Source organism: Ceratosolen solmsi, unplaced genomic scaffold (assembly GCF_000503995.2).
Source record: "Ceratosolen solmsi marchali unplaced genomic scaffold, CerSol_1.0 scaffold33, whole genome shotgun sequence".
Lineage (NCBI taxonomy): Eukaryota > Metazoa > Arthropoda > Insecta > Hymenoptera > Agaonidae > Ceratosolen > Ceratosolen solmsi.
Genome location: NW_011948438.1, coordinates 2297386 through 2316550, shown reverse-complemented (window position 1 = coordinate 2316550; position 19165 = coordinate 2297386). Strand labels below are relative to the sequence as shown.

Genomic DNA, 19165 nt, shown 5'->3' with positions numbered 1-19165 from the left:
TTATAATGAAAATTTTATCTTTAAAACATCTATGAGTTGATACAGGCGCTATTTTTAAATCTAAACTATCACTTTATAGGTAATATTTTAATCAAACAATCTTCTAACTTGTAGTTTCGCCTTAAAAATCACGCGCGCACGGACACACACGCGCGCGCGCTTGCGCGCAAATCAAACAGAACATATCGAAGACATGAAAATCTAATAAGAAAAAAAAAAGTTAATATTTACATAAGAATACCGTTTATCAAAATCAAATACATATCAGCGATTTGTAACGGAATTCCAATCATTTTTTATCATATCAGAGCCCTTTTCGGCGATCATGATAACGGGGGCATTAGTGTTTCCACTGCTGATAGTCGGCATTATCGAAGCGTCGATGACCCTCAATCCTCCGACGCCGTAAACACGTAACCGCGGATCAACGACTGCGTCGGGATCGTAAGCCGGGCCCATCTTACAAGTGCCCACGGGATGGTAAATCGTCATGGAGATGTGACGTATGTGACACTCCCAGTACGCATCCGATGCGAACTTCAAGTGCTTGCAGCCTGGAAGCTTGATCCGATGGATTCTCGAGCCGAATTGCTTGAATACTTCAGCCTCGCTTACTCTTATTGCTATTTTGACACCCTCAACGAGGGTGGCGATGTCGCGAGGATCGTCGAAGTAGTTGGCATCGATTCTCGGGCTTTGAAAGGGATTGGCGCTTCGTAGCCTGACGGTGCCTCGTGAACGAGGTCGCAATAGCAGGGGCATTATCGTCCAGGCATCCTTGTTGACGATTGGCCGATAAACGGTGTTGTAAACTTCGTCGGTGATGCCCAAAACTTTGCGCACCTGTATACCGGCGTCGGAGTTGATGGACGCCGGTGCCATGTGAAATTGAATGTCAGGATAGGTGCCGGTGGCGTTGGCGTACTTAGTGTTTACGAACGCGTAGCCCTCGACACCGCCAAGCGTTGTCATTGGCCCTCTACCATTTGCCACATAGTGCATTGTCATGGGTGCGGGTGGAAATCGGTCTTGAATTATGGCAACGGGTTTGTCTATAATGAAAGTTAGTCCACCCATGCCCACGTGGTCTTGCATATTGTCTCCCACTCTGAGATTTCTGAGGACGGGTATGCCCATTTCTTCGAGATGATCCTTTGGCCCGATGCCCGAGAGCATTAGTATTTGGGCCGTGTTAATAGAGCCGGCCGATAAAATAATTTCATTCCTTGCCTTTACTATTTGTTTTCGCCCATCGCGCACAAACTCCACTCCCGTTGCTTTCATCGTTAACGAATTGACAATTATCTTCGTCACATGGGCATTCAAAGCTGTATGCAAATTATTTCTCAATCTGACTGGTCGCAGAAAGGCTTTAGCCGTGGAGCATCTGGTGCCTCGTCTAATAGTGCCTTGGGCGATCATGAAACCAGTTTGATATTCTCCGTTGATATCACGATTCTCGTAACCGAGTTCGGTACCCGCCTGTACAAAGGCTACAACCAAAGGTGTTTTCCATGGCGATTCCTAAATAGATAAGTGGATGATTATACAAATATGTAACTGCTTAAGTACATGGATACACTAATAGATAATTACGGTATTGTTATTCTTGTACATTATACTGGATATTTGCGTAGACGAAGATGACGAAGGGTCGCGATAATTAATTTTCAATTGCAGTTTGCGTGCGAAGTAAGCAGTATAGTCGCGACAATAAGAAGATACGATCACAATAAGAACGATATCGATTAGTTTAGTATTAATGTTAATGGAGAGATATTAGTGGCATCAGCATTATAGAAATGAAATGATTAATCAGTAGCTTAACAATTTTATTAACTATCTGTATCGAACTCGATCATTAAATGGATGCTGCAATTTTTTAGCGATCGATTTTACACAATCGACAGCACAAATAAATTTAATTTAAATACTTAATAGGAAATTCCTTTATCATAATAGCCGTAGCCAATACGCAATATTACCAATTACAGTTTACCATTAGCATTGTTAAAGAGTTAAAAGGTTATCATTAAAAAAAAAAAAAAAAAAAAAAAAAAAAAAAAAAAAAAAAAAAAAAACAATATTTAAAGACAAAGCCAAGGACGAATGGACGAACCTGTACTGTCAAATAGCCGCCCTTGCCGTGATACGGGCTGTTCCTCAGATAGGGATTACGATTGTCCTCGGACTTTTTGAAATAGTATAATGCTTGGTCGTAACCCCAGCCAGGGTTACCCAAATCCTCCCAGTTATCGTAGTCGTGGCGATTGCCCCTCACGTACAGCATGTAATTGAGAACGCTCGAGCCGCCGAGGACTTTACCTCGGGGCCAATTGCATCGTCCTTCTTTCATGGCGAGGCAGGAGCGTCCGTTGGGCTCCGTCTTGTATTTCCAGTCGAGTTTCGTCAATTGGAGATACGCTGCCAGAGACGGCACATCCGTGATCTCGTTCTCATCGGGCCCAGCCTCCAACAATAGGATCTTCCAATGTCGGATCTCGGAGAGTCGACTGGCCACCACTGCACCGGCCGATCCACCGCCTATTATCACAAAATCGTACTCGGCTTCGAGGGGATAGCGATTAATCGGCCGGCTCTCGGGATCTGTTCGAAGAAATAAATATTAGTCGAGCTTCGCTTCATAAATAGCATGCAGATTTATTTGTAACTGCACAGCCTTTACTTTTCCTTTCTGTTTATTGCCTTTCCCTAACTACTCTAAAGTGTGTTTTTGTCGTCATCGTCGTCATCGTCGTCGTCGTTGTTCTTCCCCTCACCCCCCCCTTAAAAAAAAAATATTTAAAAGGAGCTATCAAAGGTGAGCCTTGCTTTCAATGATATTTGCAAAAATGTTACTACATGATCAATATCTTACTTAATTACCATGAAAATTCCAACTGTCGATCAACGATCGCTAAGCTTTTATCGAATAATTCAAAAGCTAGAAGTAAGTTACAAACATGTTACAAAGTGCTACGAATGATTTAGAAAATTCAAAATTCAATCGTGCCGATGAGAAATTATTTTTATTTATTTTTATTTATTCTTGCAACGATTACAATGTTAAACACTTCATTCAAATTAATAATAGAAATTAAAATTTCATCGATGATTATATTATAATTTGCTATGCACCCGTATTACTCAAAAGTTACGTATCTTGGAACTTTCTCTCAGTTAAATCATTTTTTCTATTACTATTATTTTAATAGAGTTTCAACGCATTGACACGAAAATGATCGCATATTTACGAAAACCGTCATGAGATGGTTAAGTTTAATCATATTTGCAATTATGCATACGTTTGAATTACATTTCAATGCTAATAATTACAATAATCTTTCATATATACTACGTTAGATTATCAATATTTGTATTGGCGTAATTATTATGAAAAGAAGTAGGCTCATTTACAGATAATTAATACACGTTGTGTATAAATTAGCTTATAATTATAAAATATTCACAAGAATATATTAAATTAAATTTATAAAGAAAATAAAAGAATAGTATTTCTACGATCAGACTCTCGAATACATTAATCAAATATTATACTTCCCCTTGCTTTAAATAGTGATTGAATATATTTTTCTATTATTATTATTATTATTATTATCATTATTATTATTATTATTATTATTATTATTATTATTATTATTATTATTATCATTATTATAAAATTGTATTTGCAGTTTCGTCGTTTCATTATACAAAAACTCTTGGAAATGTAATTATTTCAGATATAAGTAAGGATCAATTAAAATTAAAGAATACTTCAAATATAGTCGAATAAAATAATAAGTTTTTTAATTCGAGTAGGGAACACCATTGTCCACAGTATAAATAAATATATCATTTAAACTAAAACTTAATCATTCAAGTACAAGGTAATCGGTAATTTTTTTAATCTTCCTATTACTGATTTAATCTATGCTCATTATATTATATAAAACTCGTTTAGCTTTATTTTACATTTTATTGTTGATAATTTGATATTTTAATACTGTTACTTTATTTCAAGGAATATATAAATTTAATGAGCTACGTTCGAATGTCAGGAATATCTCTTTTGAATAATGCTCGCTAAAAATATAATTCATAAATGAACACTTGCCCCGCCGTATAAGTTTTGAAATATGAAATTTTAGTATTTTACGCTTGAGAGCCTTTATGAAGTACAAACTTCAAAACAATAAATCTCTGAGCTAAATTACATATTCTAAAAAATATTAGTTACATTTTTGACGCGTTTCATTGTTTTTGTTTTTGTTTTTGTTTTTGTCTTTCACAGATACAGGAATAAAAACATTATCCGAAAGCTAATGGGCGCAGTACTTTTACAAAAAGTTCTACAAAATTTTGTTCGAATTAAGCGATTTTTCAAACAATCGCAGTAGTATCTTTTTTTCTAATTTTTGTTTTAATTTTATCTCAATTTTAAATGATATTTATAATTACTTTATAATTACTTTAAGTTAATATATAGACAGAATTAGAAAGTTGTACGAATAAATTTTACGTCAACAATAAATTATTCGAGATGTAATTGTAAACGATATGTATCATATATATATATATATATATATAAGTACATACGACTGTGGCTATTTAAAATATAAGTATCGTTTGATAAAAGTGAACAAAAAGGCTCCTTCGAGACGATAAGAAGCTCGTAAAATGCATTTTCCTCGTAGTGTATTTACATACAATTCTTTTCCAACGAATGATCAAGAAAACAATGTATTATTGATAAATGTCGACGTGTCATCGAGTATGTAATTATAATACGCAGCCGAATCGTCGGGCTAAAACGCTCATTCAAATGCTGTATTTTCGTTCGAATCGCTTATGTCGCTCGACTTTCGAAAAACCTTGGTAGAGGAGGAATTCCATACCTAATTGGTCGTAATGGTAGTAAGAGAGACCGGCGATCAGCAGTGGCACCAGCCATAATCCCGTGCCGACCAAACCAATAGCACCTTTGAGCGCTGAAGTAACAACGATCGTACTCAAAACCATGTCTTGTTCAATTGTCTTCAATTTGGCAAAAGCGTCGAAAGATCTCGTCCGGCGGTCTCGAGGCTCTCCGCACTTCGTACGTGATGATCTGTCGACGATCGGGATCGTGCATGTTACGATCGGCAAATGTCCGACGATGGAGCGACTTCCGTGTGCATTCTGAAAGTACAATGGATGGAATTGAATGCAAATCAAAATGACCGTTATAAAGCTGAATTAGAATAATTAGAAGGTTTTGATTTCGGTGCATAGATAAATATTCACTTTTCTTTCCAGCTTCATTTCATTGTCTTATGCAACAAATACAAGAGATAAGACGTGAGAGCGCTTATCATCGTTAATGTTTATTGACATTATAATCACTTGTAATGTCCAATATTTTTTCCACATCGTGAGATATAATTATGCAGCGTAACGTGAATCGCCAGGTTCTTACTTTTAGTAAATTGATTCATTGTAAAATTATGAAATTCATCAACATTCGATGAAATATAATTGCTAATGTAAATCATTAATTGAGTAGAAACAAATGTTTGAATTATTTATTGAAATATAAAATGTTAGAAAGGAATTGATACCGTAGGACGTAGTAAGAACGTAAAACGTAAATTATTATCGCATGTCACGACAAAGGTACAAGAGTAAGGCATATAATTAAAAAAAAAAAGTTACAATATTCATTACATTTATAAATGAATTTCTTAAGCATATATGCCTTCGAGATTTCGCTAATTTCTTACCTTAATGCAGAGCAATATTTAACGATATTCCTAAGCTATGCTAATTTACTCAACGACTTCCACTAGAAATTTGCATTAATTAGAATGGTTTAAACGAGGCTTGATAATGACTAATCTCCACTCGTGCCATTAAAGAGGAAAACTTAATTAGAAAAACTTTAGGTAGCAAAAACCAAGCTTTCTTTCATCTTTCCGCGAACGATAATAATTTTTTTTTTTTTTTTTAGAATTTTACCATGTCGCTTGATCGGCAAAAAACTCTAAAGAAAAAAACAAAGCAAAACAAAAGAAAAAACAAAAACTTAATGTAAAATTGAAACTACATTTTCTCGTCTCTTTCTTTAGTTCTTCTATTTTGCAATTCAAGCATGCTCAATTGTCTGTGCAATTTACTAGAGTAAATTGTAGAGCGAAAGTGTCATTTGGGGAAGGTTAATTAATGTTCGAATGGTAGTGCAGTGTCGGCAGGAGGATGGGTAAAGTGAAAAATGCGTTGAATTCGATTGAAGCGACGAGAAACGTAGAAACAAAGAAGCTTCCGGATGTTGCGTTCTCGGGCGGCTTTTTCGGCTTACGCGCAATGCTCGATGTCATTATTTGGGCGGGGAGGTAGAGAAAGTGGCGTCTCGGCATCGCAGGAGCGTGGAAAAATGATCAGCTCTTATAAATGCACGCTGCGCTCCAAACACAGTACTAAAGGAGAGTAGAAAGCACACTCCTTGTCCGTGAATATATTTTACGTCTCTCAGGACCATTTTTTCGTCTTTTTCTTTTACTCCGTTTTTTCTTTTTCGTTTGTTGCTTTTTCTTTTTGCGCAAACTAAGTTCTTTATCTTGGCCTGTGCACGATATATTTTTGACGCGGTGAAAGCTCCGCTGATTATACATAAAAAATTTGTAGCGACTGGATTATCCCGAGGGCAACTCGCACGTGCACTGTTCCCGGGTGTTGATATAGCGTTTTAAAGTACTTTTTATCGCTTTTATTGCTTTTAAGTACTTTTTTTTTTGCGTTGGCGTTTATGTGCGAGCGGTGTAAGGCGGAGTCGCTTGATCGAGTCTTTCCTTAATGTGTTATTGATTGTAGGTGCTTGACGATCGTTTTGGCCCGCTGATTCTTACACCGTCTTATCAGCTATAACGACTAGCTCTTTTGTAACGAACATGGATATCGATATCATTGTCAATTTTAGTTAACGAATTGTAAAAAGCACTTTTATAAATTATGAGGAAAAGATTGCGAAAGAAAGTTGTAATTATCTGATGTATCGAGCATTTAGAAAGTCGTAAGAATCGAGGTTTGGATAAAGCTATCGGGGGGGGGGGGCGCAAAATTATTAATGATGTTATGCAATGTTTTACATTTTCAATGTAATTCCAACTGTCATTCGTATGCCATTTAATTATGCAATTTTTTTTTTATTCATATTTTCTTGTGGATTTTTTAATCGGGTCGTATTATCGTGATGAGATATTTTGATAATTATTTTTATTGAAAAATTGTAAAACTGGTTCACTTATTATCACGTATTTAGTTGTCTATGAAATATAAATTAATTTTTAGTTAGGATAAACTGTTAACCGTCAATTATATAAAATCTTGATAAGAAATAAAATGAATACAACGAATACATTTCGTATTTCTTCAAATAATGCATTTTAATATCCGATAATGTTACTTACAACTACAACTTGGAACAATTGACGTTGAATAACTTTATCGAATTGTTATTAATACACCACTGTTATCGCAAAACATCTTAACATTTTTTTTTTTTTTTTTTTTTTTTTTTATATTGTGAAATAACAAATTATGGCAAATAGTAGGCATCGATAGAAAAATGTTATCTTTGATTGTTTCTTGAATAGAATATAACATCTATAAACTTATAGTTTGATATCTAGTAAATAATTTTATTGTTGTTGAGATACTCCCTAATTGCCTTAGAAGTAACACGTAAAACAACCAAATCTATTAACTTTTCTCATAAAATTTGAATTTTATATTTAATAATGATATACTCCATTTTAATTAGCCATATATAATAAACCATATAATAAAAGCTAATTAAAATTATCGAGCAAAATCAACGAATCTTTTCAATTCCAATAGGGCAGAAGCAAATAAATTAATAACGATAAGGAAGTCTATTCGTTACACTTGTTGCAAAATTAAATTATTTGACAGTCAAATATAGTAAAACGATAGTAATTTAACAGCTCTAAAGATGTTAAGTTTTATATGTATTTATAAATAAATATGCTAGTAAGATGCATCGAATAAATAAAGTTTTTTAATTCCAAGAACAAATCAGTTTGTTTCAACTGAAAGTAAATAGTATAAATAAGAATTTTAACGATACTCGGTAATTCCACGTTATAAGTAAGCACTGTTTGCTAAAGCCTTTTCTTTCTTAGCGTTTCTAAATAATACATTTAAAGTCCGTACGTAGAATTTACTGTTTTCCACGTATGCACTTTAATTATTACGTCTAACGTTGCCATTAATTTTACCATCTCAATAAAGCGAGACTATTTCTTTAAGCTCTTATTCACGTCCCGAGATTTCCTGGCGTGTCGAAATGACGATTCACTGCACCACAAAGATAACAAGGCTTCCCACATTAATCGCTTTCTTCTGAGTTTCGCGCATAAGGTTGGAAAACAGGCTATGGGTCAAACTACGATGTCGAAAAGAGCGCATAAGACTTTTACACGAATATGAATACTGCAATTAAAAGTCGTCATATCGACGTTAGACAAAATGTCTTTGAATTAATGCAAACTATCTGATTTTGATATATTTTTATTAGCATTTTTATGCGATGACGATAAGAATGCAATAAAAATGAATAATATAAGAAACAAATGCTTATTAAGACGATCCCTAGATAAAAAGACTGCAAGGAAAGGTAAAAAAAATCTCAGCAAATTTCACTTGAAATTTATGCATTTGACGAATGAAGTTAGATAAATAAAACGTTGGTTACGGAAAGGTGAGCTTTTCAAATTTATTTAAAAAAAAAAAACAAAAACAAAATTTTCAACAATTCCGGTTTTATCAATTTCTAATATTATGATTTTACGTAATTCTGCTTTAATACGTAATATTTTTATATATGTTTTAATATATATATAATATTATCTTTGCGCTTAAGATATTTAATACTGCAATTGATTATATATTTTTTTTATTTAAAAATCGATTAATATCGAGTTTGTGTGTTTAAATCTTTGCTTTCTCTTAATAACTGTCCCTTAAATTTACAATAATAAATGCATAAAATAAGCAGAACACGTTGATTTCAATGACTGTGAAATTCCAGCAGTAACAATAGCAAACGATGAAAATTAATTTTTGTAGTGGTAAATTTTTTAAAATCTTCCGAATACTTTCGCTAAAGAGTATTTCAATAGAAGCACAATTTATATGGAATGTAATTCATAAACATAAAAATCGATCGCTTTATCGATGTAATAAGTGATAATAAAATAGTTTCATATAAAAATTTGAAAAACTCTTATTGTCTAATATTATTTTATTATTTGCTCCATCTTATTTATAAATCATTGTTATTTTATAAATTTTCAGATCAGAGCTTTTATTTACTTATAGTTGATTAAAAAAAAGAATAAAAGAAGAAAAAAAAGAATTACACTAATGGCTAAGTAATGAGAATTTTTTTTTATTTTTACAAATATTTTTAATAGGTATTCGCTAAAAAAATTACGATTATTAATATGAAAATACTATGCGCCTTAATGGACTTGTCTATGTAAAAGACGTAATAACACGTACATACATATTTATAATGAATTTATAATTCAACATGTCAAATAAGCATGATCTTTTGAATCAGTCATTCGTACGCAATAAATAAAACTATCTGTTACATCTGATAAGAAAGTGAAAGAAATTATTGGGGTTTTTTTTTTTTTTTTTTATTTTTTTTTTTATTTTTACACTCGAGGCGAGCAATAATTAATTGTATGATTATAGCCAATGCAAGTTTATTGGCCAACGCATTTATTGTTCGTTGTGCTCATAAGAATTTTTTTACTTTTTTCAATTTTTTTCTTCTTTCCTTTTATTTATTAAAACCTTTGAGTGTTAGATTATTGCATAGTAGCAAATGCGTAAAATTTACCATGAAATATTTACGTCTCATAACGTTAAATTAACAGTGCACAATAATAGCTTGAATATATTCAAATGATGGATCATGGTATATGTCATTGATAATCGATTGAAAGTGAAGAAAGTTAAGTCTTTGAGATTGCGGAATTTTAACATTTTTGTCAGTGCATTGATAAGCGATCACTTACGCGTCACAAGTGATTCATCGGCGCTTTCCGTTTAAGAAAACGATTGATTTGCTTATGATCCGCGTAAAAAGTGCTGCGCATTCGACTTGACGGTAAAACTCGAGCAAAAGTCATTTCGATCGTAGTTGGAAGTAAAAGCTTATAAACAGGGGTATTATATAAATGTCGCTTTATTGGTAAATACAAATTGTCGGTTGATTTGGGGCGCTCGTTTACGCTCGTCTCTTTCCTGTTGTGCCTGTTATCCTTTTTACAGTTATGCAGAAACGCGTGTAAGTGGTCGGTGTGAGCGTACGGGGACATTAAGGAGCCGAGTGAGGCGAGGAATCTCGGAACGTATCAAGTAAGATGTTCGGAATTGCAAGCGTCGAATGCGTTTGCTCGTTCGTATAATATAGTTTCCTGCCCGAGCAAGATGGTGATCTCATAAAGGAGGCGAAAGGAGAAAGTGTTTCGCGTCCAGTGCGCCTTGAAGAACCTCTCCGACTTCTTCTTTTGCTCTACGAAAGTCACGGTTACGTTATGGAGTCGGCTACCCGAGGTACTCGAGCGGTGAGCGGCGCTGCTCTCGTTCCCTCCGTTTTTTTTTCTGCTCCCGATTTCACGGGTCTAAAGCTTCGTTCGCGATCGCGATGTGCCGCGCCTCTCGGCCTACGGATCCTTACGGAATTACCGCGCGTGCGCTTACTTCCGCTCGCTACCTCGCAAAGCGCGTAATCGCCAAGCGGCAGCACGCGCCTACGTGTCCGCCGATGCATTTGTTTTTCACGGGCAAATTCTCTCTTTTTTTTCTGCCGTCGTCGTAATTTTCAGCGTTTCGTGTCCTTCTGAATCCTTACGTCGGTAACGTTCGACGGGTTGCAATTTGCTTGGCCTGAACTTCTTGCGACGGCTAACGGCTAAAAGGATTATTGGACGACTGGGAAACGAAGTAGGAAAGTGTTATTAAATCAAGTGTAAAAAAAATCTACTTTACTACATTCTCGTAACCTCCTCTTTCGAACCGTAAAATGAAAAAGTCCGCAAGGTGACTTTTTTTCCTTCTCTACATTTTCACGGATTTTAAAGACTTTGATGCTTTATCATTTTGCGAATTGAATTTTTCAAGGATGATTATAAATTTTAATTTACCTTTTTCTATATCCGCAATAAAATTTATTTATCCGTATTCATGTTTCATCAATAATTTATTTATTATAATTGCAAATCTCATTGATATTGACAAAATAAATACAATGATTTTAAATTACGTATTTATTACTGTAAGCAAGTAAAAGGAAATTTAACAGTAAAAAACAAAAATAATATTTTTATACAAAATACAAAAATTATTATTATTATTATAAATATGCTATTTATTTTCTAGTCATAGTGGATTAATAGTGAATTGATAATTAATTCTCAATTAATATCGATGACAACGAGACTTTTAATTAAAAGTCGATAATATTTGTTTTTCACCTTAATAGGTCAATCCGCTTTAGTAATCATAAAATGAAGAATAGTTTAATTTTAAGACTATGTTTTGCTTCATAATAGTTTTTTTTTTCCGTCATCTATAAAATTGAATCGATACAACTTGGTTACTCTTTATATCCCTATATTTTCTCACATTAACAAAAAATAATAATAATTAGTTGTTTCCACGCAATAAAATTGAATATTATATTGTGTTGCTCGTAAGAATTATTTGCTATAATACTTTTTATACATTTTCAAAATAAATAATTTTATATACATATTTAAAAAAAAATGTTTTCAAGAAATTCAATCAATGTTTAAGATTTTATATTTATGACAATAAAAAGCAAATGAAAAGTAAGGATTTAATGATATATGACGTAAAGGTTTAAAATAAATTAAAGTAAACAACTATTGTATATATAGATTTAGGAAGGTGTATATAAGCTCTGATTATTGATTTGAAAAAACTAAAAAATCAAATAATGTAATCAAATAGTGAAATTTTAAAAATATATTTTTCACATATAATGAATCTTAGCTGTTATTGTTTTCCTTTTCAACCTTTTTCGTTAACTTTGAAAGAGATGAATGAATCAAGCAAGAATGTAAGTAGAGTATTTTATTCTGCTTAGGAAATACGGAGTTTGTGATAAGTATGTACATTTATATTACATACATTATCAAATATATTTTACATTTTTTTTTTTTGAAATTGGAATATTGATTTCTTGTGTATAATTTGCGATAATATAACAAATTGCTATATGTTAGGTATAATTCATTGTGGGTACTTGATGACGTAGTTTTGAAACGTGTTCAATTAATATTATTTTTAAGGCTGATGAATATGAATTTGGATATTTTCAATATTTAAATAGTATTAATTTTTTGATTTTCTATTACTAGATACATTATAACATTTACGTTCTAATAACATAAACGAAACATTGCTATAATGTATGATTATTTATGAAATGTATAATAACTGTACGATAAATAGAATAAACATTTCATTAATTGTTTTTTTTTTTTTTTAAGAATACAATAGTGCCAATAACCTATTTGCGTTTTATAATGATTATTATCCTATTACATAATGTTTAAATAATGATGTTAAAAGATTAAAAGTAATAATATAAGTCGTCTCTAAAAAAAGGTGTTTTGTGGTATCGACTAACATTTAAAGTCGGATTATCTTAAGTAAATGAAACCAAAAAGTGAATAAACTTTCACGTGTACGTTTTAGTTCTTAAGTGCAAATTTTTAGGAAAAAAGGAATTTCGAACGGTCAATTACACAAGTTAAAATAAAAATTTTAGTATTTATAAAATATATTTATATAATATTCTAGTAATTACAAAGAGAATTTTAGTAAGAAAAACAATTGAAAATCTTTTTGTTTGAAGGTACTTTATTTAAAAACTAGAATTAGTATTAGAAAAGTAGATAAAATTTCGAGTTTTTTTTGTGCTCCTTTGACAAGAAACACGTGTCAAATTTCAAGTTCTAATGCATAAATACAATTTATATAATAAACTGTTTTTTTATAAAGTATATTTTTTTAAATTCAAAGGTATTTTTCACATTAATTCTTTTGAATTCATCTTTATAATTATTTGTCACATGTTTGTATTTGTTATCTTTCTATTAGCAATACTCTTCTCATATCTTAATCATCATCATAATCTTCTCATACTAGTTTAAAATTTATAGATCATTCTTCACTGAATGATCATTACAGTTGAATAGTTGAATAGAGAGATTTTTTTAGGATTGCGTTAAGATCCTAAATCATATTTATCAATTTTCTTAAATTTTTCAGGAATAATGCAAAAGTATTGAATTAATATTCTGAAAAAATTTAATTACTAGTCCAAAAATTAAAAATAAAATATAAGTTTGAAATTGAAATGATTATTATTTTTTTATAAGTATAATGATGTATTATAATTTATAATTGAAATAACCCTTTAAAAATTAAAATAGTATTTTTCGTTATATATATATATATATATACATATGTATAATAGTTAAATATCATTATTTATATTTAGCAAGTTTTTTTTTTATATTAGAAACTGATATGTAAATGATTAATATTGTTAATATTAGTAAATTAAAGTGGATAAAAATCTTATTCGTAGAATAAGAAATAATTACCACAGAAGTTGCTGAGTATAAAAATAATATGATTTTCTGTTTTATAATTTGAATTCCATTTAACATATTTATGAGAAAATGCGTAAATTGATCGGGTAAAAGAATCTTATATAACTATGGAAAGTACTAGATATAAGAAATACAATCTTATAATAAACAGTTTGGAGTCAACAATAATAGAATGACAGGTCCGATAAAACTTTTCTTTTCAAAGAGGATATGAATTTTTGTTTATTAGAAAAACCATTTTCATAGCCAATTAGTCAACAAAAATTAATTTTAAGTAGATAACTGAAGTTTTAATAATTATTTTGCGATAAATTTTTAATATATAGAATAACCATATTATCAATGTGTCTTTAATATTTAAAATAAATATAAGAATAACTACGATCGCAGCATAATAATAATGATAATGATGATAATAATAATAATAATAATAATAATAATAATAATAATAATAATAATAGTAATAGTAATAATAACAATAACAACAATGATAATAATTATGTATAGTAATAATAATAATAATAATAATAATGATAACAACAACAGCAGTAATAATATTGGTAATAATAAAATTATTAAACGTTTGCTAATTGTAGTATTTTTAACATAGGTGTTCAAATCGTCAAGTTTCTATTTAACAGAATAAATGATTTATACTTTCAAATTCATTTCATAATGAAAACTTTAGTAACAAATTTATTATTATCATTATTATTTTTATTATTATTATTATTATTATTATTATTATTATTACTATACATAATTATTATCATTGTTTTTGTTATGTACATAATTATATCGTTCTTTCGCGATAAATTTATAACAAAGCCTGTAAATTACTTTTTAAAGAATCTCTTTTATTTAATAATACATTAAGAAAAGCATTGATGGCTCAATTAAAAACTTTCTTCCGCAGAGACTGTACAGGTTGATGAAAGAATAATTGAGCATTAAGAGCAAGTTTTTCGAAATTATACGCTTATCGTATCAAAAAGCTTAATTGCATATTATACGTGAAAGGATGACAAGCTTTGATCTTAATAAAGTTTTAATCAATTCTAGCAGCAACTAGCCATCACATCAATTCGATTGTTGTTATATCCAAATTATTGTATATATTAGTCAAGCAATATTATCCGATTACACATCCTTGTACTATTAAGCGCCTTACGACGTAGGTGTGAGGCATGTTACGTGCACTGTACAGTAAATTGACGTCGATCGCTTAGCGTATGCCTAACTAACTAACTGTCCCATGCCATTTCCAGCCGTCCCATATTTGTCAGATTCACTGTTTCTAATGGTTAAACTGCCTATAATACAATACCTCGGAAGTTGTAAAGCGATGAAACGTCAAATTAGAACATTCATAAAGCTGCAAATTTCACTCTTTACTGAAAATCAACTCATTCACATAAACAATTCTCTTCTCATAATTTATAATTCATAAATTTTATTGGACAATTCTGGATATACGGCTCCGCATATAATTCCTATATTAAATATATTTATGCCCAAGGCATACTTATTAATTTGTGTCCATTAATTCGACAAATAAGTTCTGCACATTATGATTATAGAAATTAATTCATTATTTTATTTTAAATGACAAGATTGCCAAATCGTTTGAGATCAAATATTAGCCTTAATTTTCGAGGATTATACTTTTCTTTTATTATTTGCATATACTCGATAATGGGAGCTTACAGTCAGCAATAGAAAAGCTAAATTATTTTTCAAAGTGTATTTTAAATAAATACATTAAGCCTGAATTTTATTGAAATACTATAAGTAATCCGTTTGACGCTCAATTTTACTTATATCAATATAAATAAAGCGATAAATATATAAAGAAATAAATGAATATATATATATATATATATATATATATATATATATAATCAACATGAATATATGGATAATTTATTAGCAAATTGTCAAATAAAGCTATAAAAATTACTCCCAAGCATAGTGATGTTATTCCCAATATTTATTCTTCATTCAATGCTTTCTTGTTACAAGCGATGCTTTTTATTACATATAATTTAGAAATAAATAATACACAAATAATTATATAGTATTATTGAAGAGTTACTTATTTACGTGAAGCATTTGTAAAAGCGTAGGTTCATAGACCAAGTGCGGATCACTGCAATATTTAGCCTTTCAGAAATAAATTTTCAGAGTATTTATTTGATTGTCAAACCACGACGACCTCAAAAACAATGAAACGCTCTCTCGGTTTTGCTATTACAAACAGTTAACATATGGGAGGAGTGGGAGAGGGAAGACAAACGAATAGAGATAAAAAAAGTTATGTGGTGGTGGTGGCGGTGGTGGTGGTGGTGGGGGTGGGGGGGGGGGTTTAGAGGCAGGGAGAACGACCCATAAAGGCGACTGACTTTCTTCTGCGAAGACGAACCTTCTAAGACGATCGCACCAATGAAAATGCAAGTATCCCCGAGTGATATCGAGGTGCGCTCGTAACGCGGAAGCACTCGCCCTCTTCTCTTTCCTGCTTCCTCCTCGTTATTTCGGCGCTTATCTGAAAACTGGACTCGCGTGTACGCGCTCACGTTCCGCTCACGTTGCGCGCGCGCAATTAGAAATACCGGACATTTGGCCGCGCGTGATTGTAGCTACAAGATGCGGTTTAAGGTTATAATTTTCCTCAATTCCGTGACGCGCTTATATATTCCAATTCGTATTTCATTCGGATACGCATTGGATATTTTCCATTGGTCAGTTTTATTGTAGTTGCAACGCAACAGTGGCCGTTATCGTAGAATGCAGTTTTATTTGTAAAAAAAGTTCGATGATTCAAAATGTACCGCCGTAGAATTTTGTTCCGTCGTGATTACGTACGTTTTCCAATAGAAATTCCATTAATTTCTGGAGGGGGGGGGGGCGACGAGCTAATACTGTAAAATTAAAGCACCGATATTAAATCCTAGACGTTTGCTGTACCGACAGTTCTATTAAATCACAAACATTTGTAAAACTTAAAGCGGTTATATAAAGGAAAAGCAAAGCCAGCCGATAATCGGTTCATAACGAGAAATATCTTTAAAAAATATACATAGTTATTTAATGTAATAATAATGTTGATCAATATATATTATAACGAACAATGGTTCGCCATTGTCGTAGTGGTTTTCGTAATAATGATATTATTTCAAAACATCAAAGAACCTTTTTTTTTCCACGATGAATGGTTTTTCCGCGTTACATTTTCTTCACGCTCTCCAATTAAAGTAATTAATTTCTTATATACCACCATATCCCCTCCTCCCTACTCCCTACGTCTGCGTTACACTGAATACAATGAGGACACTTTCTTTTAAAGCACACGGAAAGTCATTAAATTAAGGAATTTTCATTAAAGCGCCAAAATGACGCGATAATGCCTTCTTTGATTGTTCGTACAATTAGAAATGAGAAATGCTTTGATGTAGGCGAGTCGAATTCGAAAGGCTCGGCGCCGCTTAAAAATCAAGATCGCTTTAATGTCTTAAATTCCTAGTCCTCGGCACACGCTTAATTCACGCGCTATGGCAGCTCGACATTGAGAAATGTCGATCGCGCGATCAACGCGTCGGAGATGTTTTTCAACAGTGATCAGGAGCGTCGCTCGAGCACGTGGTAACTAAGCATCGACCTTGTGAAGCCTTGGGGACCCTCGTTCTCACGAGGGTGGTCGTATCGCCGGCGCCGATCTTCGGGCGATAAATACGGTAGCGGCGCTCTCCCCGTGGCGACCTTGCCCGATGAAAAACGAAAGTCCTTGCCACGGCGCGGTTCACCGAGCCGAGGAAGAAATTTCGTGCGCGTTACGTAAGGGGCACCTGGGTTGCGGAGTCTGCGTATCCCCGGACGCCGGTGAAAGAGGGTCGGTGTAACATCTGCCCGCAACGGTAGGATTATGCGGTATGGAGGTCTTAGTCGCCTTAGCCGCGAGTGCAACGTCGTGACGTCGATATCGGGCGGGAGCGAGCGCCTCCTTTCCGTTACGTATTATGCAAAGCGCTGGAAAGTCTCCAACGTCCAACGTGGAGCGTTGGAGGATCGTTGGATGCGCGCGTTCCTTTATTGTTATTGTGGGGGCTGCTCGTTAGCACCTTCGCGCGCCGCTCCTTTTCTGCCTTTTATTGACGCGCGATTCGTAATGAGTAAATCTTCGGATTATGCCTCGGGTTTATGCAACGGGCGCGCTTTGTTAATGGTGCGCGTATATTTATTCAACAGGTTTATGCTTTACGAAAGTTCATATTACGTAGATGTAAAGGTATGTGGCGGCTGGTTATATAACGTTTGTCTTTTTGGGTTAAAATTATCTTACTTAAGGCGACACGGATTTGATGTATTAATGTTTCGGATGGGGGGAAAAATATCGAGTTTCTTGTGTCTCGCTCACCCGAGTCTACGAAATTTTTAGAGAAGCCGCGCCAAAATTTATATTTAAGCAGAGATATGTTTCGAAAGAGCTCGAGTCGGCTCATTTTTCCATTTTTTTCTCTTTATTCTCTCTCTCTCTCTCTCTCTCTCTCTCTTTTCTCCATTATACGACGATGCCTCTAAAAAATGTTTGGCATTATATACAGACGTTTCGACATTTCATAAGGTGTGAAAGAGCTCTTAGAATACGTGGTTTTAATGCAATAGTGTAATCTTATTGTACGGTATTTTCCAAGGATTACTAATTATAATAATGACTGTATATTTGAAGCCGAAGCTCAATGTTATTCACACATTATACTTGACGATATTACAAATTTTCATTTATACTGCGTTTAGTTATAATGGTAATGCGAAAATTTTAGCATTTATAAATTTATGTAATTATTTAGTGCTGTGATTTGTCAGGACGAAATCGACATATTTATTTAACACGAGAGAGCATGCTTAAAAATCTGAATCATTATGGTTGTCCCGAGGCCAGAATTGCTTTAAAAATTCTTGACACAGCAATGATAGTATTTACTTGGCAATTTGTATGGCAGGAAATGCCTTTCATGGTGCATTCTTTTCGGCAAACCCGAATGCGTAAAATCACGAGGAAACCTCTAACGCGTAAGAACCGTGAACGGCTGTCGTGATTTTTGTAAGCACATCGATCGAGATTTCTTTTCTCGATGGTTAAAGAAAGTAATTTGACGCGATACGAGGGTACTTTCCTTACACAGGATCTTCTATCTCCTAAGGGGCAAGTATAAATTAATCTTGAATATTATTTCTAATCTACCTGTAAGTGTCGCTTTCGACATTAATTAATGTAGGCTCCTCGGGGTTATCCTCGACCAATCCTTATCACCAACATGATTTCTGCAATTCACAATCGATCCTACCGATGAATAATCACATTAAGAACATATAAATAAATAAATGGACGCTAATAGAACGCGCACTTAATGCACATTTCCGCGAATAGAAGTCCAATAAGCTTC

The 19165-nt window shown here is 32.8% G+C and overlaps 2 protein-coding genes across 3 annotated transcripts in view; one reads left to right on the top strand and one right to left on the bottom strand.

The window, feature by feature from the left end:
- Positions 1 to 19165, top strand: part of Flo2 (flotillin-2) — a 185060-nt gene that overhangs the window by 18821 nt on the left and 147074 nt on the right. The window lies entirely within an intron of this gene.
- Positions 144 to 19086, bottom strand: LOC105365363 (glucose dehydrogenase [FAD, quinone]). Of its 2 annotated transcripts, none has more exons than XM_011503506.1 (4): positions 18964 to 19086; positions 4899 to 5181; positions 2120 to 2607; positions 144 to 1524 (listed from the first exon to the last, which is right to left on the bottom strand). In XM_011503506.1, the coding sequence occupies exons 2-4, from the start codon at positions 5020 to 5022 to the stop codon at positions 265 to 267; spliced, it is 1872 nt and encodes a 623-aa protein (XP_011501808.1). In that variant the 5' UTR covers positions 5023 to 5181; positions 18964 to 19086; the 3' UTR covers positions 144 to 264. The 2 variants fall into 2 exon arrangements, with proteins under 2 accessions (XP_011501808.1, XP_011501807.1); XM_011503505.1 differs by lacking the exon at positions 18964 to 19086 and adding an exon at positions 8277 to 8402.

What these genes read in the sequence shown, in the direction of transcription:
- LOC105365363 (XM_011503505.1), bottom strand. An exon ending in CTACCATTACGACCAATTAG is followed by an intron (nt 2,608 to 4,898) that starts GTATGGAATTCC and finishes TTCTTCGAACAG; the next exon opens with ATCCCGAGAGCCGGCCGATT. An exon ending in GCGGCTATTTGACAGTACAG is followed by an intron (nt 1,525 to 2,119) that starts GTTCGTCCATTC and finishes TTATCTATTTAG; the next exon opens with GAATCGCCATGGAAAACACC.